This window comes from Apus apus, chromosome 5, assembly GCF_020740795.1.
Source record: "Apus apus isolate bApuApu2 chromosome 5, bApuApu2.pri.cur, whole genome shotgun sequence".
Lineage (NCBI taxonomy): Eukaryota > Metazoa > Chordata > Aves > Apodiformes > Apodidae > Apus > Apus apus.
The window spans coordinates 63,743,505-63,768,393 of NC_067286.1; the positions used below are offsets into that span (position 1 = coordinate 63,743,505).

Here is a 24,889-nt window from a genome sequence, read left to right on the forward strand (position 1 = left end):
AGGCTGGGAGAGTTGGGGTGTTCAGCCTGGAGAAGAGAAGGCTCCAGGGAGACCTTAGAGCACCTTCCAGTGCCTGAAGGGGCTCCAGGAAAGCTGGGGAGGGGCTTGGGACAAGGGCAGGGAGGGAGAGGACAAGGGGGAATGGATGAAAACTGGAAGAGGGGAGATTGAGGTGAGACATGAGGAGGAAATTCTTTGCTGTGAGGGTGGTGAGACCCTGGCCCAGGTTGCCCAGGGAAGCTGTGGCTGCCCCATCCCTGGCAGTGTTGAAGGGCAGGTTGGATGGGGCAGGGAGCAGCCGGGGCTGGGGCAGGTGCCCATGCAGGGCTGGATCCAGGTGCCCGTGCAGGGCTGGATCCAGGTGCCCGTGCAGGGCTGGATCCAGGTGCCCTCGCCCCCCGAAGCAGCCGCCCCTGATCAGCGCACCGAGCAGCTCCCGCCCGGGCCTCCCGCCGCCGGGGGGCGCTGTGCCGGCGCTGCCGCCTCCCCGCGGCGCTGCCCCGCGGCCCTGCCCGGCGGGCGGAGGCCGCTGCCCCAGAAGCCCGCGCGCCGGCCCCGCCGCCCCCCGCACCCGAACCGTCCGCCCGCCCTGCGCGGCCATGCGGGAGCGGGGCAACCGCCGCCGGGCCTGAGGGGCTGCGGAGGCCCGGGCCTGCCCTGCGGAGCGGGGAGCGGCGCCGGGCATGCGGGCGGTGGCAGCGGGCCGGGAGGTGGGATGCTCTCGCGGAAGAAGACGCGGACGGAGCTCTCCAAGCCGGGCGAGGTGCAGGGCAAGTATGTGAAGAAGGAGACCAGCCCCTTGCTTCGCAGTGAGTGTCGGGGGTGGGCTCGGCCTTTTGTTGGGGCTTGGGGGGGGTGGGGAGAAGCCCGAGGCCTCCCGGGAGGGGGAGGGCCGCGTCCTTTGTGTGCGGCCGCCGCCGTTCGGTGGGCCCGGAGGCCTGCGGGAGGGAGGGCCCTCCTGAGGGAGCGGGGGGTCCCTGAGAGGTGGGGGATCCCTCCTGAGGGAGCGGGGGATCCCTGAGAGGTGGGAGATCCCCTCCTGAGGGAGCGGGGGATCCCTGAGAGGTGGGGGTCTCCTCCTGAGGGAGCGGGGGATCCTTGAGAGGTGGGGGATCCCCTCCTGAGGGAGCGGGGGGTCCCTGAGAGGTGGGGGTTCCCTCCTGAGGGAGCGGGGGATCCTTGAGAGGTGGGGGTTCCCTCCTGAGAGGTGGGGGTTCCTCTCCTGAGGGAGCGAGGGACCCTTCTGAGGGGAGCGGGGGGACCCTCCTAAGAGGTGGGGGTTCCCTCCTGAGGGGAGCGGGGGATCCTTGAGAGGTAGGGGATCGCCTCCTGAGGGAGCGGGGGATCCTTGAGAGGTGGGGGTCCCCTCCTGAGGGGAGCGAGGGACCCTTCTGAGGGGAGCGGGGGGACCCTCCTAAGAGTTGGGGGTTCCTCTCCTGAGGGAGCGGGGGGATCCTTCTGAGAGGTGGGGGTTCCTCTCCTGAGGGAGTGGGGGGATCCTTCTGAGAGGTGGGGGTTCCTCTCCTGAGGGAGCGGGGGGATCCTTCTGAGAGGTGGGGGTTCCTCTCCTGAGGGAGTGGGGGGATCCTTCTGGGAGGTGGGGGTTCCTCTCCTGAGGGAGTGGGGGGATCCTTCTGAGAGGTGGGGGATCCCCTCCTGAGGGAGCAGGGGTTCCTTGAGAGGTGGGGGTTCCCTCCTGAGGGGAGTGGGGGATCCTTGAGAGGTGGGGGTTCCCTCCTGAGAGGTGGGGGTTCCTCTCCTGAGGGAGCAGAGGATCCTTGAGAGGTGGGGGATCCCCTCCTGAGGGAGCAGAGGGGGGGGGGAATTCCTGTTGTGGGAGCTGCGGAGGGAGGCTAGGCCTGAAAGGTTCGGATTTTATGATTTTAGAGCGATTGTGAAAGGCAGCCCTGCGCTACCACCAGGCGCTCACGGTAAACGGACTTGGTGGTGTTTTGTTTGTGGGGTTTTTTTTTTATTTCCTCAGCCGTAGTTGCTCAGTTTTCAACAGTTAGAGGTTAAGACAATCTCCAAGCAGATATCTTTCAGATGAAGGGAACAGGTCATCTCTCACCCTTTCCAGAAGTCGGTGGTTGTTTTCCCCATCTAGGCTGCGTGCAGTGCCAAAAGGTGTGTGCTTTGGAAATGAGATAACTGTAGGAGACAGTTCCATAAAATCCCTGCGGAAGCCAGTGTTCCAGTTCTGAACGATAAATCAACAACCAGGTCACTGCACTGGTTCACCTAATGCTGATGCCCCAGTCCTGGTCTTTTCAGGACTGTACAGAACACTAGCAAATACATGTTGAAAGTGCACAGAGGTTTCTTCTTGTTAATCTTTGAAAACAACCTGAGACTGAAATGTGTTCTGCTGTAATTGCAGGATTAGCTCGGAGGTCACAACCAGCAGCAGCTGATTTGCTGGCAGGAGCAGGACTCAGCTTTTCTGGAAATATTTGCTGCATGAACAGCTGGTTGCCCAGTCAACAGGCAAAATTATTTAGTAGTCTGATTACATTCACTTAGTCCTTAAAAAAACCCCACAACCCAAGACAAACACCCACTAAGGGTGTGTTTTTTTTTTATTAAGGTGTTGGTGTGTCTGAGGGGTTAACAGCTTTTACACATTTGTGCTGTAATGATGAGCTGTTGCACAACTGCTTTGTAAGGATGGTTGTAAATTCACTGATTACACCTTCTGGCATGCACTGAACTTTTATCCCAAGTTTCAAGAGTGTATTGAAAAGAAGTAATTAACAATCATAGGCATAACATCCCCCTAAATGAAAGTCATAGTTTGCATTGGCTCACTGGAGGGAAACTAGTTACTTGTATCGTGTTAAAAGTAATAGTAAGGAGAGGAGTAATGGAGGGAGACAATGAAGTTGTATGAATAGGTGTCACTGTTCATCTGCAAAACCTCTTCAGGTAAAGGAGAAAGTGAAATATCGTGGTGATAGTTTGAGGACTTAATGTGTGCAGAAAGACAGCATTTTGCTGGCTGAACTGTGTGATTAGTGGAGAAAGTAGGAATTCTGATTCTGCCGTGGATTCCTGTGAGCATGGGGCTCTGAGCAACCTGGGCTACTGGGAGGTGTCCCTGCCCATGCAGGGGGTTGGGACTAAATGATCTCTAAGGTCCTTTCCAACCCAGACTAGCCTGTGATTAACATCTGCAGTTACTCTGAGTTGGAAAGGACAGTGATCCCAATAGAAGTGGTAGAGGGGTAGCCAGGATGCCTGGAATTTCTTGACCCGTTTAGAGAGGTATAAAGCCTGGCTGATGTAGCCACAGTGCAGCCTGGGTGGTTTGGGGTTTTTTCTCTGAGTGTTTTTTTATGGGCTTGGGGTTGATTTGTTTGTTGTAGATGTGGTTGTACTGGCAAAACTGCCCTCATTTGGCAAGGGTTTGTTGCTGGTGGAGGCTGTGATGGTGGTCTCTGCTGCACCAGGACAAACTGCAGCGTTACCACTGCGCTTGCATATGCAGCAGAGGTGCCTTAAAGAGGTTCTAGCATTTGATTTCCCTCAGCTCCACGGTGCACATCAACCCAGTGGCTAGCCTAATGCTTCACGTGGGAGTGCAGCCCAAGTCCTTATTTCTCTCTTCATGCCATATGTCAGATCTGATGCCTTCATTTATCCGTCACGGTCCAACCATTCCAAGACGAACTGATATCTGTCCTCCTGACCCAACTTCTTCTGCATACGCTTCTGGTGGAGATGGAATTGTTTCCAGAAACCAGAGTTTCCTCCGAACTCCAGTGCAGAGGCCACCTCATGAAATAATGAGACGTGAAAGCAACAGACTGTCTGCACCTTCCTACCTTGCAAGAAGTTTAGCTGATGTCCCTAGAGAATACGGCTCTTCCTCCCAGTCCTTTCTGACAGAAGCTAATTCTGTGCTGGAAAACGGAGATGCTGGTGCCCGCTGTTATTATTATGACCATTTCTATGATGCCCAGAGGAGACGCCAGCTCAACGATCGCCTGCACGACGACTACAGGTATTACGAGCACAGCAGTGACATCTTCCAGAGGGTGTCACAGAATCATGGCAGGCACACTTCAGGTGAGTACCAGTTGCTGCTTTTTCAAAAGCAGGGTTTTGATAAGACTTCAGGTGCTGAGGTGTCTGCATGACTGGGGTCATGTCTTTCAGAAGCGTAGGACAGAGCTGCTTTTTAATGTTGTTTCTGTCATCTGAATACACTCAGTTCACAATTCTTAGAATTAAGGATTTGATTGCATAGATCCAGAAGGGAAAAACATACTTAAACCAGAACTTAGGTATTAAATGGAATAAGGTTGAGCAAGTGGGTTTTTTTAATGCCAAGCATATCTGCAACTTCTCTACACAAAGTTGAATCAGTTTCTGGCTGGCAAGGCATTTTATTCATTAGGAGACATCTGCAGTTTTCATGATGTAGAGAATAAGCAACAGCTCTAAATTATAACATTGCCTTTTTATTTTATTATTGTACTTGAAGTACCATCACCTTATTATTTAGTTTTATTGTGTTAATTTAACCTCAATAATTAAAATAATTTATTACAAATAGTTAAAGGGAGGAATGACTGCTTTGTGTAATTAGCAAATGGGTGTATAGTTAGTGCTGAAACTGACTTCCTAGTCTCTGTTTTTTCTTTTAGCTTGTAGTATTCTTCCTAAATATGCCTCTTTACCCTCCTCAGTTTCACTGGAACTTGTCTTTGTTCTTTACTGGAAGAACAACTTATCAAAGAAGTTGTTAAATTAAATACTGCTTTTTTTATATATTTTGTTCTATCTGTGATGACCCTGAAGAATAATTCTTTGGTGTAGTGTGCTGTTGTGAATCTATTGGTGAAATAAATAGTCTGGGATTACAATATTGCCCATAGAAAGGTGACCTTAAAAGTAGTGAATTTGACTGAATCAAGTGGTGTTTATGTATCCTGTGAAACCTGTGTTCAGGGAAGGATTTGAAACAAATGTTTCAAACCTAAAAATCATGTCCCTTCATTATGAAATACGTTGTTAGTTTGTCATGATTTGTAATCTGTAAACAAAATAGTAAATAGTCTTCAGTAAAATAAATCTGTCTAGAGAAATAAATCTGCTAGGAAGAACATCAGCATTTAAGGCTGCTGCCCTTGTGGATGGAATTGGAACTTGACAATGCTTTGTGGGGTTTTTTACTGCAGAAACATTTCAATGAAAAGTGACAGAAGGGTTCTCTCTTTTCCTGTTGTCAGACAGTAAATTCTGAAATACCAAGGTTTAAGACTTGCTACATTAATCCTCATTTATTTTGCTAAATACAAAAGATGCTACTACATCTGATGGACGTGGATATTGCACGAAACCCCTCACCTGTGTCCATTGTTGTTCAGCAGCAGTCATCAGTCATTTATCTGGTCCAGATAACAAGTGTGTGCTGGGATGTTGGAGGGAGGAGAGGCAGGAGGGGAGGATTTCACAAAACAATCCATCAATTTAACATTCAGGATGGCTACAGTAAATGGTGAATGCTGGGGAAGGCCTCAAAAAATGCTACTGCTGGTGGGGAGTGGAAATGGAACTCTAGCTATTAGTTTGTAAGTGGAGTGTAACCTAGCCAAAAGTTTTGAAAACAAGCTAAAAATAGGGCTTGACAGCTGTATTTTTCTCAGTTGTAGCAACATGGATTTCTTTCTAAAAAGGCTTTTTTCCCGTTTGTCTACATGGTCCCTTAGCCACTGGAAATCACAAAGGAGCTGCTGATGTTTGGTTGGTCTTTGTCTTTCACTCTCAGATTTTTGCATTTAATAGTTTGAACAGATTTTACACCTGTTTTGTAAGCAGTGAGTATTCAATCTCGTGTTTATTGGGACAGACATAAAAGGTGAGCCTTTGGTCTGCCAAAGTGTTTCCCTTTTCCTCTATTTTTTATTTTTTTTCCCTTTTATCTCAGCATGGAATATGAACTCCTAAATTCCTCTTTCAGTTTCACTGCAGTAAGAATATTGACCAATGTCCTTAACTTCAGTACATACTTTCAGTACATATTTTCAGAAATTGCTGTTACTATTTCTCAGTAAAAGAAGAATGTGGCCAAAAAGAAGAAAATCTTAGAGTTTTCTTACTTTCATCTCACCATTAAGCTTCTTTTCATTTGAACCATCCATTGTCTTCAAACTTTCAGTGGTTTCCTTGAGCTACACTAATCTTTCTGTAATTTCTAGTTCCTTTTCTCCTCTTCTCTCAAAATACTGAGGTAGGCCTTTTACTTTCATTGTCTTTGTTTAAATTACTTTTTCCTTATACATCCCCACTGTTGTTTGTCATCATTTCACCTAATCAGAACTCATCAGGATAACAGATGACCAGATTGTCTGATACCTGCAGTTTCAAGGTGTCAGGTTATTAGCTAGTCTCTAAATGCTGCATTCTACCCTTTTCCTCCTCTCCCACCCTCCCTCAGAAGGTTCCCTCAGTCCATTCTGTTATGGTTTGGGTTGATTGCTGCAGAGATGTTGCTTGATGAGTACAGAGTGTACTTGCTGTCCATGGTGATGTTTCGTTCAGTGGTGGTTACAAATGGGATGACTTTTGAGAAGCAGTTGGGAAGAGGTCCATGTGAATTTCAGCTTCCATTCAAGATAAAAATTCTCTTTATAATTTGGAACTAACTTGAAAGCACGTTCTCATTGAGCTCTTCATACTCAAAGTATTCAGCAAAGTGCTTAAGGAAGTCCCATGATTCTTCAGAAGTTGATGTTGACAGGATGAATGTGTTCTCTCAGAGGCATTTCTCCTTGAAGTCATGTTTTCTCTCTGTATGATTCAGTTCTCCATGTCCTCCTTCCCTTATTCTCATTACTGTTTTTTTTAATTATCAATCTAGTGCTGCTAGTTTTCCTGAAAAATGTCTTCAGTTGAGATATTTCCTCATGTTGTATGTTTAGCTACCTTTGTGGCTTTTCTTGCATTTTATTTTTAGTGTCCATTTCAAACTTAATCCTGGGAGACTACCCATCTTTCCTCGACACCTCTTTCCTCTCTTCTAGGTTAAAGGTTTGGGGAGGTCTATGGTTGAAGTTATATCTACACTATAGATTGGAACTAGCTTGTAACCAAGACCTCAAGAGTTATTTGTACCTGTGTGAGTGGTAAGCTGAAAAATTCTTATGTGTATATGAAAACTGTTGAGATTAAAAAACACAGTGTGAAGGGACTTTCTGGTGATGGATTGTAAGCAGCTGACTGATGTCAGAGGAGAAAAACCATTAATCCTGTGAACAGAGATTCCGGTGAGCTTTAGTAGAAGTAGGTTCATATTGTGTTATATTGTACCTCTTAAAAATTGCAAACTGGTATTTCTGTTTAATGTAAGAGCAAAATAAAGAAGTATGAATTATTAAATGTGAAGCTAAAGTAGCAGGGCTTTTCTTTTGAGGTGTGTACACTTCTCTTATTCCTAAACAAATGGCAATTCCTGCCCTTTTCTTCTTTTGTGCTGATTCTGCAGTAATTTCTTTGTAGCATATTTTTCAAAACTTTAAAGTACTTCCTGTCATTTCCTCTTTGTGAATTTATGCTGACTTGGAACACCCCATTCCCTCTGACAAAAGAGGTGCTTGTTCTCAGGAAGTACCTTCAGATGCTTTGGAATGGGTTGGGAAGGCCTAGAATCTGCAGACCTATCTGACCAGGATAGTTATTCATTCATCTTCCCTCCCTTCTCTTCATCCTGGTTTGAGGACAGGAAGGGATAGGATTTTGGCATCCTGAAAAAAAGGCTCCAAAGACAATTGACTGAATTAAAGGGGAACTAGAAGGCCTTTAGTTTGGCTAGATTTGTTCTTAAACACTTTGAAATTTGGTTGAAGCTAGTTGTAGGGAGTTCACAGGCTCTAAAACCTCTCTGCCAACATCAGCTCTGTATCTGATAAACAAAGTGAGACTTTCACTTCTGTATTTGTCTTCTTTATGCTGGGCTGCTCTGCTGATAAGATTTTTCTCCTGTGCTTTCTACCAGGCAGACCAAAGGAAACCTTTCCTCCCAACCTAAGAACTCTGACTTCTTTCCAGGCAGTGTCTTTACAATATATCCCCCTCACCTGGCCTGTGAAAGCACTGAGGCATATCACTTCAGTTTTCTTTGTTCCATACAAAGGGACTTATTTGACTGAAGAAGGTATTTGTCACATTTGGGCCATTATTAGCTTAAGATGCATTTTAAAGAGAAAAATACTAAAGGAAAGGAACCTGTTGTTGAAGATGTTGAAAGTAAGACTGGCCCTGGATTAAATACTTAAATACTCAATTAAATACTTAAAACAGTATTTAAATCTTGTTGATACTAGTAGTAAGTGATTGCTGTTTCTCTGAATTTTATTTTTCAAAGTGTTGAGAACAAGCAAGCAAACTGCATTGAACAGGATTTTCTTTTGCTTTGGAACAGCTTGTATTGTTTCTTGGCCTGGTTGACAGTTAATTCAGGACCTTGAACTGAAGAGACTGTACTGTACAAGAGGGGGGAAAAGCAAATCCATTAATAATGTTCAACATTGATTTTCCTTAAAAGCAACAGCTGAACCTAAAAATACCCCAAACTTACACCATTAGGAAACACAACTAACAAACAAGGCTAGACAAGATACAAAGAGGCAGACTGGAAAGGATTTATGATGGCAGGAATTGGAATTAATTGTTGACCATTCTTTGGTGGTGCCACTCAGGGGAGTTTATAAACAGTGGTCATCCTTTGGCTCAGGAAAGGAGACTAGCAATATTTGGAAGAAGCAGATAATTTAAACAATTCTCTTCCTTGGAAGGCAGGAAGAATGGGAATTTCTGCCTTGTCATGGATAAAACAGAATGTGAGCAAGAAAACCCTAAGCAGTTACAGGGAAGTGGTTCAACTACTCTTTTTGCTCATGCTATGGTAGAGATCATAGCCTACATCAAGAGGAAAATCACAGGTTTTACACCAGTATTTTTATAAAAGTGGGTCAAGTTGTAAGTTTTCTGTAGATAGTTTTCATTGTGCTTTGTGAATCTAGTCCCAGCCCATGATTTGGGGAACATCCTTGGTGTGTGCAGTAAAACCCTGTGTGGGCTGCTATGGAAATAGCAGCTTTAGGGCTGAGACCTCGCCCAAAATTGAAGCACAGAGGAGTATCATACTTGGGCAACATGACCCAGCAAAAGTAGTGCTCATGGTAGGTGGTTTTAGGCTCTCATGTAACTTTGTTTTATACTTTGGAAAAGATCATATCTTAATTTCTTCTTCCAAGTGTTGTTCACTCTTACTATTGATGCTTAGAGGTGTGTGTATATATATATATATATATAAAAGAAAGTCAATTTTCATCTTCTCTTCAAAATCAGAGCAGGAGCTATTTCTCTTACATGTGTCTCCTTGAAGGAAGCATCTGCTGAGTTTTGGAAGGAAAAAACAATACACTGTTTCTTTTGATCTCTAGTAGCTCCAGTTACTGTACTAACTGCCAGTCTGGCTGCTTTAGTGGGTTGATGGTTGTAAGACACTGAATACTACCTGATGTCTTAAAATGTCTGGCAGGGAAAATATTCCAATATGATCTGTGATTTTAAGTGGGGAAAATGCACGTTAAGACTATGCACAGTAGTCTATAGACTGAAGTACTTGGAACTGTCAGTTTATAAATCTGGTCTTTGATTTCATAATTCAAGCCTGCTAATTGTAGAGGCTTGGAACACTGTGCAGAACTGGTAACAGCTACAGCTGTGTAAGGTTATCTTAATGGTGTGGCTCTGCTCCTTCATACATGAAGTCAAAATGGCAAAAGGAAGGAATAATCTATTTGTGGTCTGCTATTGTTTTTGCTCTTGGCATCTTAGAAATTAAAAAGAAACTGGCATTGGGAGAAACCATGTAGCTAGAATTAAATGATTGTGCAAACACAGAACTGGCACTGTGTTTCCAGTGGATGCAGTGATGCTTTTTAGCTTGCTTTCTAGGTGATTTCTTTCTGTCATCTAGATCTTGAGTTTCCTCATTGCCTGAGACCATCTCCCAGTCTTCTCAGGCTTTTGTATGAAGAGATGTAGCACTGTGCAGAGAACAGCTTGTGCAGCTTTGAACACCAACTTCTAAATGTTAGAAAGCATTAACCTTTATCCCAAGAAATAAATATATTTGTATTTGGTGCTGGAGTCGTGCTAGAATTGAAGTAGGAGAAACTGTAACAAAAGTATGAGTATATGCTGGTTTTAACAGTAAAAAGAAAAATGTTTATGCCTTTGAGAAAATTCTTTCCCCCAGTCAAATTTATATGTTCAGATCTTCTGGTAGTGGTGATTTAATAGTCAGTGTTCACATGTACATGAAATTACAACACAATCGGCCTCTTAGCTGGAGAAAATACTGGACTTGTTTATCCAAAGTGCAGTATTTTCAAGAAACTGAAATGTTTGTGTTTTGCCATTGGAATGAAAACAACACCAGTGACATAACTATAGCCAGGGTCTGAAATAGTTTCCCTGCCCCAGTATTGCTAAAGGTCAGGAATGCTCTAAGATGTTTCTCCTCACTGGAAGTAAAGGTCTGTGTTGCTGAATCCTGGTGGGAGATGGGAGGTGTTGCAAGGACACACCAGCACCTTTGTAAAGCTGACCAGGGGGGAGGTCCTCTGACAAGAGGAAATAGTCTGAGGCCAAATAGTTAGAGCATGAGGAGGCTAGAAAAAGATTTGTTGATGAGCACCAATGTTTAAAAGAACTGTGTGCAGGAAGAAGTTTTGAGAGATTTTATTTTACATTTTTTATTTATTCAGTTACTTTGGAGTCTGACAAATAGAAGGTTTGCTGCTACTTCAGTATTACTGTTGTGTTTTTGAGTTAATGACCACACCTGAAACCTCTCTTTAATAGTATGCTTTGGATGAAGTAGGCTCTGCCTTTCTCTTCTCCTCTTTAAAAAAAAAAATCTTCACACAAAAATGTTATTTCTGAGAAGCTGAAGAAAAGGGTTGAGTTCCTTTGTCAGTAAATGTGGTGTTTGTGATGGAGTCACCTGCTGACTCCTAAGAAAGAGGAAAAACGTGGCTCCCATGCTCCTTCTGTGGGAAACAGTAACACAAACTCTGATGAATACTGTGATTGAACAGATGCATTTGATGATGGGATGAAAAGATAACTGGAATTTCTTTAAAGCCCAAGACTTTTAAGCTGCAAAACTGTGGGTAAGTGAAGGTAACTACTTGAAAGGCTTTAAAAAAAGAGAGTTGAATTTGGGCCAGCACATCCAGGAGGTAGTGAGGTTCCAAGGAATGGCAAGAGACCTACAGAATTCTTGATTATCTCACTTAGGTTTTGTCACTGGGTTTTTTTTGTTGGGTTTTCTGTTGCTTTTTGTGTTTTTTTTTTTAATCTTCTTTAGTTGTTGTTATGGCCTTTTTTTCTACTAGCCTCCTAAGGATCCACAGTATAGAAAGGGAAGGAAAAGATTAAGCTGGAATTACATTTCTTCAGTACATCTCTCAGTATTCAGCATGCTTACTCTTACAGTGTAAAAACTGTGTGTATGTTACAACTCACATATTTTAAAGTGCCAGTGAACAGGCTGTTAAATCAGCTTTTTAGTGATAAATTCTAAATGTGCTGTAGTTTTACAGCTGAGGTGGGAACTTAATCAGCTGCTTCCCGCCAGCTCTCCTACCCCAAACACACCTGACCAAGGCTTTGGTTCTTTTGCTGGAGAAGCCCTTCTCCTACTTATTATGTGTAGGTGCTCAGTTTTAGAGAAGAGCAAGATGTTGAGGAGCAGATATGCAGTCTAGTAGGCTAGGAAACTTCGAACATCTGCAGGAGGGAGGAAGGAGGCAGAAGAGGTGAGGGGATGATGTGACTGGCTCTGAGCAAAAGGTCTCTACATCTTGTCAGGATTGCTTTCAGAAGTTGTCATTTCTCACTGCAACTGGAAAAATAAATAGCTGTGGTTTTGCATAGATAAAGTAGTTTTGATGCAGTTGTAATAGCATATTAACAGAAATTGTCATTAAGGTAAAGCTTTGAGGTTTGTAATTCAGGGTATTTTTCTAAGTTCCCAGAGTGCCTCAGTCGTGGGGGAGTTGACTTGGTACATACTGTTGGTTTGGGGTTTATCAGTTCAGCTCAACCTTGCTTTCCCTTTTCCAGGCATCGGTAGACTTGCTGCTACATCTCTAGGAAACTTAACAAATCATAGTTCTGAAGATTTACCTCTTCCTCCTGGCTGGTCAGTGGACTGGACTATCAGAGGAAGGAAATACTATATAGACCATAACACTAACACAACTCACTGGAGCCACCCACTCGAGCGAGAGGGGCTGCCTCCAGGCTGGGAGAGGGTTGAGTCACCAGAATTTGGAGTCTATTATGTGGATCACATCAATAAAAGAGCTCAATATAAACACCCTTGTGCTCCCAGGTAAGACACTTGCCTTCTCTAATTGTTTTTTCCTAATCCAGTTTAAAAAATGGAGCTGTTTTTGTCTCATGTAACGTGCCAAAAAAAAAGCTTTATTTTTAGAAGTAAGCCTTACTGGTTCTTGACTAAGTTTTTTAGAAGAAGTTGTAATTGTTAGGTTTTTGTCTCATCTGTTACTGTCTTAAATTTAGAAACAGGATCTCATTCCTAACTCACTAAAACAGAGCAACTATTCTCTTCAACTGTCAGTAAAACAGAAAAGTTGCTGAGAACAGACTTGATTGTAGACTGAAAAGAAACTTGATCTGATGTTCCAGGAGACTGTATGAACAAGTAGCACATATCATCTGAAACGTGAATTAAGTCTTGTCTGGAATGAAAATCTGCATATTAGCTACTCATAATTTGGAGGTAAAATAAAGTTAGTATACACCACATATACCAGTTAATTTCTGTTGCCCAATCTATTTTGCTGTTACCCAGGAAGAGAGAGTTTTTAACACATGGTGCAGAAGGTAAACATCTGAGGATGTCCTTTGTGGTAAATGGAATAACTCTGGTCAGCTGCTGCCTGAATACATTTGTCCTAACATATTAAAAGGTGGATTATTTGGCTGAATCCACACTTACCTTTTTAATGTTTCAAAAACAGGTATCATTTTTTGTTCTGCTGCAGTACCCAGGTAGCAGGCACTAGGTGGATAGGTGTAAGGTGAACTCCAGTGTGCTGACAGCAGCAAAGCCCTAAAATGGCAACAGAAAGGTGCTCTATATGTGGTTTTCTCGTAAGCCCTTGCATCTCTTAATCTGTGTATAGATTTTAACAATGTAATGATACCAGGATGTCTAAGCTGCTGCTCAGAGGTTACAAACTTTGTCTGTCTCCCTCTGTACAGCGTTCCCCGCTACGACCAGCCTCCCCCAGTGAGTTACCAGCCCCAGCAAGCTGAGAGGAGCCAGCCTCTCCTGGTCCCTGCAAACCCCTACCACACTGCTGAGATTCCAGACTGGCTGCAGGTCTATGCCAGGGCTCCTGTCAAGTGAGCTGTTTGTTTTGTTTTTTTCTCTCCATTTCAGGCAATGCATGCTTAGCTTAGAAGGAAAACAAATTCATTTCCACCACTAGCAGTAGGACTCTTGCTGGTGTCTGTTTCTTAATCATGTGACAACTCCCACTGATAGTGTAGTGATGAAGTCAAAACAGATTCATTGGTTTGGTTTGTATTAGGCATTACTTAAAATCATCACAGTACTTCTTGCAGTTCACCTGACTTACAGAATGATGCATTAGAGAGTTGAAGACGTGATTTTACCTTCATGAGAATGGTGCCACATGCCTATAAAACACAGGGAGTAGTTCATGGTATCAAAGTCTTAATGTGTATCTTGCTCCTTTTTAAAAAAGACATACGGATTTTCCCTCACAATTAAAAATTGTTGAGACTGAAATCTATATTCCTGTTCAAGAACTTTAATTAAAAACCAACTGGTAGTAAAAAGCCATTTTTTTCAGGGAAGCAAAGCTCTAGGAACAGGAGGGAGTCTGCTCCAAGAGAAGATTTGAGTCTGCATAGTGAAACAAGTTACATTTTTAGATGAGTACAGCTCTGCAGAAGAGTAACATTAAATAGAAAAGCAATAAAAAAATCCAAATGTATTTTAGTAATTACAAAATTATGTGCTTTTTCATAAGGAGAATATGGAGAATGAATTTTCACAGCAATAAGCAGGTCAGTCTGTAGGTGCAAAATCAAACTGTAAGAGGTTCAGTGACTTCCAACTAAAAACTCCTCTCTTTTTAGCTGCTTCTAGTAACTATGATTGTGTTTTATTACTTCTTGTGGCTGTTGGGCTTGCCAGAAAGATGTAAATTGGCCTAAAATCCACCAGTTGAGTTCTGCATCAGGGGCATGCTGAGTTCCTGTAGCCTGTGGGAGGACTTGTTTCCTAGAACACTTTTAGGTTTTGGCTGCAGCTGCATTTCTTTATTTAGGCCTTTGGCACATCCAGACAATGTAGTTTTAAGTATTTCAGCCTGTGTTGCATGGACTCTTGTTGGTCCTTCTCTGGAAACTTGAGAAACAAAATTTAAGGCAAGTTAAACCATTTGAGATTATTGGGAATTTTTTTTGTGTCTAGTAGGCTGAGACAAATTTAAAAAGCAAAAAACGCCCCAACATTTGATTCATTCAAGATGTTTGAACAGAATTTACATTGTTCAGAGGAATAAAGTATCATGTATTTTCCAGTACCCTCTTAGCCTTCCGTTCCAGTAGTGCTGGTGCCAAGAGGAATATTGTTGTAATTCTCAAACACTTCTGTGAAGAAGTAAATTCTGGTTTATGTTACTATCATATTGGAAAAGTGAGGAGGAGTAGTAGCAGCTGGCTTAGTGTCACCTCATCTTGAGGACTTCTTAAGGAACTGTGAATAAAAAATTTCCACAGTTATTAAAATGAAGATCCACTTTTCAGTGTAATTGTAGTAATGAACCTCTTCTCTTTTGCCAAAGGAACTGGCCTGAGGCTTGAGTGGGCAAAACATTTCCACAGTAGCAGCAGAGGAATGCCTTTTGCAATCTGCTGTTTGAAGTTTACTGTACAAAATTTGCTCTGAAGTCACTGTGGTAGATTTTATTACCTGGCTTAAGTTAGGTGGCCAGTTGTTTTTGTTGAGAAAAGTAGATAGTGATAGCAAAAATTAATAATGTTAGCTTTTGTTTCAACAAGCTTTTCTAAAGGATAATAATTTGGGCCACTGGAGGAGTCTTAATGGAGAGTTGAGTAGGTGTTTGCCATAATGCTTCCCTGTTTTAGAGGAAAATGGTCAGCTGTTAAGATAAGGAAGAACCTTGGCTCACTAGATTTAGACAGTGAAGGCTTTGATGACTAGTTTTAAGGTGACAATTTCCTGTATTGAGGTAGTTTTGGTTCCTTGGAGTGTCCTTTTCCCCTCTCTCCGGGCACCTCTTGGGTTGTTTTGAGAGCAGAGCAGCTACCAGAACATTAGCACAGTGGAATTGAGACTTAACCCTTTGCTAGGCTCTAAAATGGAGCATTTCTCCACCTTCCAGGTTGGGTACCCAGCCTGGTAGGTGTTCCCTTAGTGTGCCAGAGCACATGCATGGGGCTGTGAGGCTGAGGAGACCAAAAATGCCTTCTTTGTATGAGACAACATGGTTCAGATTGTTCCCCTGTCTCTTTCAAAGCAAGGATCTGAATCCAGGACTTTCTTCTTCCAGCCCGAGCCCATAGGCTGTAAACATTCAGGGCAGGGAGGATCTCTTGTGTTGGAAGTGGTGTATTTTATATTAAATACTTGTTACCTAAAGAGAAAAGATGAGTTAGTTACTGCTTTAGTTAAGGGCTTATCAGCATTAGGTTAATGGTTGGATTTGATGCTTTTGAAGGTCTTTCCCAACCAAGGTAGTTCTGTGAAAAGCCCTGGAGACAGGGTTTTCTGGGTGTGTCTCCTGCTGAGCTCCTGCTTTCCCTCCCAGGGGCTTTGTGCTCTGCAGGAATTCTGTACTAACATGCTCTCTCCCCTCGATTTCTGGCTCTGTGACTAGTTGGCCTTCTAAAATTTGCCTGGGGAGTCTAGGTCAGGGGCTGGTGCTCTGTGCCCTGTTTCTCCTGGCATCTCTGTGGTGGGCATTCCTAAACCCACCATCTTTTTGGGATTTGAATGAGCCTGTTGCCACTAAAGCACTGCTGGTGGCTGAATCATTGATTAGACCTCTTTCCCCATTCAGAGCTTCTCTTGGGAGACAAAAGGCAGCTCTGGCACCTATAAAGTGGCAGCAGCTCTGATATCCACTAAGTCTGAACATGGGAGCATGTTTAGATGTTTTGGAAATTGAAAAAAATGATACAAGTATAAGCAGACATTCACAATTGCTCTGTATTAAAAAGTAAAAAGAATGAGTGTGGTTTTGTCCAACAAAGCTGCTCTGTGTGTGGCACCTCTTGGTATTTTCTGGGTGAGCTTTCACCTTCTGCTCTTAAGTGTCCACTTCCTTCCTCAAGGAGACTCTTGGCAGTTGGATGGAGCCCTGGTGACCCTGGCTGCTGCCTTGCTGTATTTGCCTTGCTCAGCCAACAGCTCCTTGTAACGGGTGGAAGGTGGGAAGAAATAGAGCAGGAATTGGTTGACTTCACAGCTGGGCATGTTTCCATCTCACGTGGGGAGCTGGATCAGGTGCTCCTAAAGGAGGAGTTCAGGGTGTGCTGGGAGCCCCTGGGACATGTCTGCAGGGATGTAGGATGTATCCCAGGTCTACAGTGTGAGGAGTGAGAATGTGTAGGATTTGTAGATCTTGGTGCTTGCCTTGCTCCCTTGACACCCTCTCCCATGGCAGACAGAGCCCACAGCTGATGGGGGTTGGGATGTCCCTTCCTGGAGACTTGCAGCTGATAATTATGGCCTAATCAGATTCTCCCTCAGTCCTCAGTGATGCTGTCTGACCCCCCTTTCATGGTCCTGTGAGGTTCAGGACACAGTTTGAGACACACTGACTTAGGTTATTGCTGCTAATTAACCAAGAGGGGGACAGTGTCCAGGAGTGCTTGCTAAGGCTGGAACAAAACTGCTTTGGGGACAGGAGGGTGTTGTGAGGGAGGCCTTGCCCAGCTCTGCCTTCTGGGAGCCTCAGGATGAGCTGTGAGAATAATTGGGGTTTTTTTCTGAGTTACTGTAAGGAAAGCTGGGGAGGGGCTTTTCACCAGAGAGGGCAGTTATAGGACACAGGGGAATGGTTTTGAACTGCAAGAGGGGAGATTTAGGTCACTTCCCCGTGAGGGCAGTGTGGCCTCTGGAACAGGTTGCCCAGGGAGGTTGTGGCTGCCCCCTCCCTGGAGGTGTTGAAGGGCAGGTTGGATGGGGCTTGTGCAGCCTGGGCTGGTGGGAGGTGTCCCTGCTCATGCAGGGGGGTTGGAACCTGATGATCTTTAAGGTCCCTTCCAACCTGAACCGTTCTGTGATTCTAAAAGATGTTTTACTCCTAATGCTCAGCTTTGTTGAAGGGAACTGCTGGTTTAGTGCCTCCAAGAGGCATTTTCTCCATTCCTTTACCACAACGGGTAGTGTAGCTGGTTCCCAGTGATTCTGCAGTCGAGCTGTCAGTGACGTTTCTCCAACTTGCTTTGAGCCACAGCTCCCTGTCTTTTGGTGTTAACCACCTTATTTCTTCACACAAACCACCCTAATGCAGGCTGCTAGAAATCTTGATCAGTACCTGTGCAACTCTGAGGCCACTTCTCCAGAAGAAAACCCCTCCCCACACCGTGCAGCAGCTCGGGGTGGCGGGGCAGGGGCTGCATGTAGCTGACCAGCTCTTCTCTCCAAGCAGATACGATCACATTCTGAAGTGGGAGCTCTTCCAGCTGGCCGACCTGGACACCTACCAGGGGATGCTGAAGCTGCTCTTCATGAAGGAACTGGAAAGGATCGTGAAGCTGTACGAGGCCTACAGGCAGGCCCTGCTGACCGAGCTGGAGCACCGCCAGCAGAGGCAGCAGTGGTACGCCCAGCAGCACGGCAAGAACTTCTAAGCTAACAACTCTTTGTATCCAATAGACTCTTCCTGGGGACACTTAAGAGCTTTAAAACAAGAAAAAAAAATGAGAAAGAAAAAAAAAAAAGGTTTTCACACTTCAAACTATGAAAAAAAGGCTTTTTTTTTTTTTGTTGAAAAGGCAGCTTATTTTTGTTGATGTTGCACCTTTGTTATTATCCTCTTGAATATTTTTCTACATGTATTATGTATTGTTTATAAAAACGAAAAACGTTTGTTAACCTTTTTCCAGACAAGAACGAGTTTGTTATTCTGAAAACCAGCATGGAGTTGAATCAGAGACTTGATTCTGGTTTCTTTTTTTTTTTTTTTTTTGCCTAGCAGTCAGCTGCATTATTAAGAAGCTGACAATATATTTTTTAAAGGGCAATAGATGTAACTGTATGAAATGTCCTGGATTCAAAACATGGTTAAAATCCAAATGAATACTCCTGTGTGTTTCCCTCAGGGCTTCCTTACCCCTCTCTCTGGAGAGTTCTGCTCTGTGTTTACAGCTTTAATGTACAGAACACTGATGCTGTTCCTCTTCAGCAACACCAGGGCTGGAACCAGACCGAAGCGGGTGATTCCATCCTCTAAACCCAAGTGCTTCATGGAAGAGAAGCCTGAGTTGCCTTATTTTTTACTTTTAACACTTTACTACTTTAGATTTACTGCTCGTTGTCACAGAAATCAGTCGGAGGGGAAATACTTGCACCTGATGAAAGACCAAGATCCCTAAAGCAAACTTGTCACAGGTGTTTCAGTGCTTGGTAAACTGCATTTCACAGAACATGAAGGGAAGGCCACAGCCTTGTCTGACCAGCTCACCCACCAGCTGCACCAACCGTGGAGAAAATCAGGGATGTAACAACAATTACTCTTTTGGGTTTTTTTTTTTAACAAGCTTTTGTCTTGTATTGAAGCTTCCTTACTTGGGGAAAGTTTTTAATTGTACAGTTACCCTCAACAATATTTTCATTTGGTTCATTAATTGTCCTGAAATGTTATTTATGGATTCTTTTTAGTGCAATAAACATTGTTGCAGACAAAAAAAATACATTTCTTGTAAATCCTATTAATTCAATAAAAATCATTTTGTTTAATGTATGAAGGGGTTTCCGACTGATTTTTATTTTTATATTTTTGCCTTTTAGAACATCAAATAAAATGATCTCACAACCATTAAAGCTCTGATGAGGGGTGGGGACCTCAGTGCAGACCCTTCTTCTGGCCTCGCTTCATTGAAGATGCTTTTTCTCCACTGGTAAGAGCTGGAGACTTTGATTTTGCCCAAGACTTGTAAAATCTGGTGTCACCTTATTAGTGACAGAAGCACCTCCCAGAGGTCCCACCTGGGCAGGAGACAGGCCAGAGTCTTTTCAAAATAACAACTTACAAGCACCAGTTCTGAGGGCCAAAAGGAGAGTGTCAGGAACCCGAGAGGAGCAGCTCTCACCTTGCCAGTCAATAACTGTTTCCTGTACAACCAACTTCTTAGGAACCAAAAGCAAACTTTTAATAGTTCTGATGATAAAAGAATAGAACTGTTGAACACTTTCTATGCACTCTAGTGAATATATATGTACAGAAATACAGTGAAACTTCCTCCAACAGGTACAGTGATACTTGTGCATGGCTTAGGAACAGCAAAGTACGTTTCCATACAGGATCATTCACACACCACAGCAGCAGTGCCCTTGCAGTTTTTGATAAAGCAAGTTAATACATCTTGAATTATGGAATGAAACAGTTAATGGAAGAAAAAACAACAACAAACCTGCATTACATGTTATAACTTGTTCAAGTATCTGAAAATAAGTTGGCTTTTGAATAATGCTGAAGGCTGGAAGATTCTGAGTTGCAGTATCATGTAAGTTATGATTCCTTCAGTGACTTTATAATTAAGAAGGGGGGAAATAAGGCTTCCTCGATGAGCTGGGCTGTTACAAGTTAAAAGCACTTGGTAGTTGCTGCAGTACCACTATGTACATATCGACAAAACGAAACACATGCCAACACCTTCCCATGGAACAAACACACCCCGCCACCCCGCTTCCCTGTTCCCCAGCAGGAGCTTGGGCTGGGCAGGTGGAGGTGGGTGCGGGATGGGGTGCGAGGGCCCTGCACCCCTCAGACTCACACCCTCTTCCTGTCGGAGGCCTGGGCGGGCTCGGCCGGCGGGGCGGGGAAGGCCTGGTGGTACAGGTGTCTGTGGGTCGCTGCCGCGCTGTACAGCTTGTACAGGGCCTGGGGAGAGGGGAGAGAAGGGTTAGAGGGTTGTGCCTTCTGCACCAGCAGGGTCAGACCCCGCGCAGCCTCGGGTTTGGTTTGTGCACCAACTCCTGATCGTGTCCCGTGCCCTAGGGAGAGAAGAATAACGCTCGCTGGTTCGCACGAAACACCTGTGGGAGAAGCCCCCCCTGTGTTGTGTTACCCCACAGGATTACCCAGGGTACAAGTACGGGGCTTCCAGGGGCTGAAAAGTTGTCTCTAGGTTTGACTTGCAGAGGTTGAAGCTCTGCATTCTCAGCATTTTGTTTCACAGCCCCAGGCAGATCCAGCCTGCACCACATGGTGTAACTAACGCTTCACCATGAGGGTGGTGAGGAGCTGGAATGGGAATGGGTGTTGATGCCCCCTCCCTGGAGGTGTTGAAGGGCAGGTTGGATGAGGCTTGTGCAGCCTGGTCTGGTGGGAGGTGTCCCTGCTCGTGCAGGGGGGTTGGACCTGATGATCTTTAAGGTCCCTTCCAACCTGAACCATTCTGTGATGCTGCACAGGGCTGGCTGCAGAGGTTTCCATGTCAAATGAACTTGGCTTTGGGGTGGGGGGGCAGACACTACAATCCCACCGGCTGCTGCTGGGGACCTGAAGGCTGTTGGTGAGCCTGGATTAGCTCAGGATAGGTGGGAAGAGGCAGAGGAGCAGCAGGATGTGCTCCTCGTGTGGGGAAGGGTGGGGAATGAGGCTGAAGCTTAAGAAAGGGGAAGGGGGTGAGAAGTCTCTGAGGGTGCCCAAGGTGATGCTGGCCCAGCTGCATCCCAAAGGGGCTGCAGGACACAGAGGTGGGGCCTCACCTTTCAGGATTGTTTGGGCATATCGTGGCCTGGTGGAAGAGACTTCATGCAGCTTCTCTGGGCTTCTTTCATGAAAATACACCTTAAAAGCCTACAAAAGCAACCATGCAGCATTTTGGGGCTATTTTAAGCTTTTTTTCATGCCAAACCAGTCTCACAGGGCTGACTTTGACTTGACAGGATTGGTTCAAGAGCTCATCAACAGCAAAGCCCGTGTTCTGCCAGAGCAAAGCCCCCAGACCCAGCAGGCATGGAGCTTTCAGCTTCACTTTGGCAGCAGGATGTACCAGAACAGGGGAAAGGAATGGGTTTATTGTTTTTTTAAACTCCTTTTTTTTGAATGGCCTCCTGGATCTGCAAGAGCTGCTCTAACTTTCTTTTAAGAACACCACACCCCCCAGGCTCTGCGTTTGGTTTACTCAACCCGGAATGGGGTGGTTTTGCCCCAAACACAAGATGCTGCACTTCCAGAAGCCTGGCCAACATGGGGGCTGCCCAGCTGCTGGGTAGGGGGCCCTGCCTTGCATGGTTGGTGCCACAAAACAAACCAGCGTTTGACCTCTCGGCACGAGGGGAAAAACCCCCCCCCCAAACAGAAGCAAAGGGTGAAAGATGAAATCCCCATCACAACAAACACGCTCCCCACCCAAATCTCTCCCCGCCACCCCCGGTTTGGCTTCCAGCACCACCTGGAATGCAGCTCCCACGGTGAACCCCCACAGTCCCCAGCACCTGGATCACAGGGAGCTGCCAGAGCCTGGCCAGTGGTGAGAGCCCCAGTGCAGGGCCAGGATGGCACCGCTGCCCAGAGCCCTTTGCAGCCCCCCTTGGCCTCCACAAGCCAAACGTGCATTTGCATCCCAGAGGCTTCTCCCCAGGACCGCCCCCCCCCCCCGTGGCCCAGCTGGCCCATGGCAGCCGAGCAGTGTCACATGCAGAGAACAAGAGCCACTTACCTCGTTGGTGCTTCCCTGGGGAGAGGCATTGGGGAGAAAAATGGGAGAAAGAAAACAAAAAAAAAGCAACTCTGTGTATCAGGCGTGGCCATGGGAGCACACAGAGCTCACGCCTCTGCCCACGGCCACTTGCTGGTGCCAACACGGTTGGGTATTCCCAGGGGACTCCCCCCCTGCACAGGCTGCTGCTCTCACAGGACCCCTCAGGGCTCTGGCCACCCCTCCTGCAGCTGGTCCTGCCACCACAGGACCCCCAGAGCTGCATGGGACAGAGACATGGGGGCTTCAACCCCACCTGGGGTGCTGGGGCTCCAGTCACGCATGTCATTGAGTCCTATGAGGAGGGCCTGAGGGAACTGGGATTGTTTAGGAGGAGGCTGAGGGGAGACCTCATTGCTCTCTATAACTACCTGAAAAGAGGTTGTCTTGAGGTGGGAGTTGGCCTCTTCTCTCAAATAATGACAAGACCAGAGGAAATGGCCTGAAGCTGCACCAGAGGAGGTTTAGTTTGGATATTGGAAAGAATTTCTTTACCCAAAGAGTGGTTGGCCAGTGGAACAGGCTGCCCAGGGAGGTGGAGTCACCATCCCTGGAAGTGCTTAAAAGAAATGTAGATACAGTGCTTAGTGACATGATTGAAGCACTGAACAGGTAAACTAGGTTATGGTAGGGGGATTTAGGTTGTGGTTGGACTTGATGACCTTCCAGGTCCCTTCCAACCAGGATGATTTTATCATTCTGTGATTCTACGATTCTATCACTCTATGATCATGGTGGGCAGAGTCACGCTGCCCAGCCCCACTGCCTGTAGCTGGGCCTGTCTGCACAGCTCCTTCTGGGGACAACTTCCCTTCACTTGGAAAGCTGCAGGGCCCTCAGGGGCCAGCCAGGAGCCAGGGAGCAGCTACAGGCACTTTCACCCCTTTATTCTTCCCCAGCTGGACAGGCTGCAAGTAGGCAGTGTCTCTGGCTTCCCACTGGCTGTGTCCTGGTCTTGCTTAAACCCTCCACTGGTTCCTGCACTGGGATGGGCAAATGCTGGGCTGAACATGCCAGCATATCCCAAAGGCACTTGGGAATTGTTCCCAGGACAACAGCCATGGCACGGGCACTGCCTGCACCACAGCAGGGTTCACTGTGGATGCTCGGGCTGCTGAGGACAGGGCAGCCAGGAAGAATCCAGGAGATGGGAGAGCAATTCCTCTCCACCCGCCTTATTGCAAGGGCAGCTCAGCTGAGCAACGTCGCTGCCCAGCTCTGGGATGAAGGAACAGAACCAGCACCCCTGCTTCATTTTCTTCCCCCTAAAGCTGCTTGTCCAGCTCTGCACAGACACGGGAAGCAAATGAACGTGACCAAAGGGCTGGGGGAGGAAAGGGCTGGGGGAGGAAAGGGCCGGCGCAGAGGGGGAAACAGGAAGGCTGGAGTGTTAAACCCACAGCCCGCAGGACCCGCCTGCTGGGCCTGGAGCTGCAGCAGGGAGCAGGAGGGGGGTGGCTTCTCTCTGTGACTATTTGTAAGGTTTTCAAGGTTGTTCCTGTTTGATGTCAGGGCCCAAGTAACGTTGTTTGGGAAAGAAAAGAAACTGAAAAAGAGCCGCCGAGACCAGCTGAGCCAGCCCAGGAATGCGGGGCCCAGTGCCAAGGCAGGCAGAGCCCAGAGCAGGCCTGGGGACCCAGAGAGGGCAAATCCCCTGCCCTGGACCCGGGAGAGGAACAGGCCTTTCCTTCTGACATGCACAGACATGCACACAAGAAACACACACCCTGCCCCTGAGAACACCGCCTCGGTGGGACCCCAGGGAAAGCTGCCCCACTCCTGCAAAGCCTGGGACTCCAGAAAGCAGCGCCCAGCAATGGGCAAGACAAGAAGAGCCAAGCAGGATCTACACAGCTTGCCTTCCACTCAGGAAAGGCAGGATTCAGAAGCTGAGGCTTGAGCAGGAGAAGAGCTGGGTTGGCACGCAGCTCCAGCCTTGCTCCTGCTCTCCAACCTGTCTACTGCCTACCTCTGATATCACCACTGGGCAGACCCCTCTCCAGTCCCTAAGACACCTCTCCCTTACCAATCAACTCCACAAACTTATCTGAAAACACTTCCCTGCTTCCTCCATCTAGAAGGTCTAAGGAATGGATTAAAACTCATCATCCTGCTGCCTGCAGAAGACAAGGGCACAGGTCTTCCTTCTCTTCCTGTTCACAACCAGCTCAAGCAGCTGGATCTGCCCAGGCAGGCCCAGCCAGAGCATCTAACAACCCTACACACAGAGGTAAAAGCCATTCCAAAGGGGAAGAAAAGCCCCCAAGAAACTCAACGCTTAGGAACAGGGTGAGGGGTTTGTTTGTTGGTTTGAAATCAAAAGCTCTTTATCCTACCTGGTCCCACAACGCGGCGGCCACTTGGTCTATTACTGCGCCCAGTTCTCTGTACTCCCCAGAGTATCTGATATATGCCCAGGTGCACAGTGTGATAAGTGTCAAGCCCATGATCATGTTGCACAGACTGGCTATGATGTCCAAGCCAATGAAGCCGGTCACTCCAGCGATGACGTAAGTGATGAAGATGACCACGAAGAGCGTGGCGGGGGTGCGGGCGGCGTGGAAGATGTTCTTGCTGTCGTTGTGCTTGATGTACTGGATGTAGAGCTCATCGATCTCGTTCTCCAGCTGCTGGAGGTAGCGGCGGCTGAACTCCTCCCCACCCATCTTCTTCACCCCGCGAAACAGCTTCACAGCCTCCTCCTTCAGCTCCACGTGTTTGGTCTGGAGGTCACTAGGTGCAAGGAAGGGCTTGTCCCCACCACAGACCTGGGTGGAAAACACAGCTCGGTCACCCCAGGAACCTCAGCACCCACAGCTCCCTTGGAAACCACCAGAATTAGGGTTCT

General features: G+C 46.2%; 2 protein-coding genes across 3 annotated transcripts in view; one reads left to right on the forward strand and one right to left on the reverse strand.

Moving 5' to 3' along the window:
* The first annotated feature begins 556 nt into the window (after positions 1-556).
* Positions 557-19,076, forward strand: SAV1 (salvador family WW domain containing protein 1). Its single transcript, XM_051621174.1, has 5 exons — positions 557-809; positions 3,622-4,068; positions 12,145-12,415; positions 13,312-13,455; positions 17,763-19,076. Exons 1-5 carry the CDS (start codon positions 716-718, stop codon positions 17,962-17,964), a joined length of 1,158 nt encoding a protein of 385 aa, XP_051477134.1. The 5' UTR covers positions 557-715; the 3' UTR covers positions 17,965-19,076.
* Positions 19,077-19,097: 21 nt separating this feature from the next.
* The window catches only part of ATL1 (atlastin GTPase 1), a 31,257-nt gene continuing 25,465 nt past the window's right edge, over positions 19,098-24,889 (reverse strand). Inside the window, exons 12-14 of one of the 2 annotated variants that reach the window (XM_051621162.1) lie at positions 24,378-24,809; positions 22,003-22,017; positions 19,098-20,216 (exon numbers count right to left, since the gene is read on the reverse strand). In XM_051621162.1, the coding sequence (XP_051477122.1) occupies positions 20,106-20,216; positions 22,003-22,017; positions 24,378-24,809 (558 nt within the window). In that variant the 3' untranslated portion in view covers positions 19,098-20,105. The remainder of the gene's footprint in view (positions 20,217-22,002; positions 22,018-24,377; positions 24,810-24,889) is intronic. The other variant, XM_051621163.1, reaches the window with a different exon arrangement.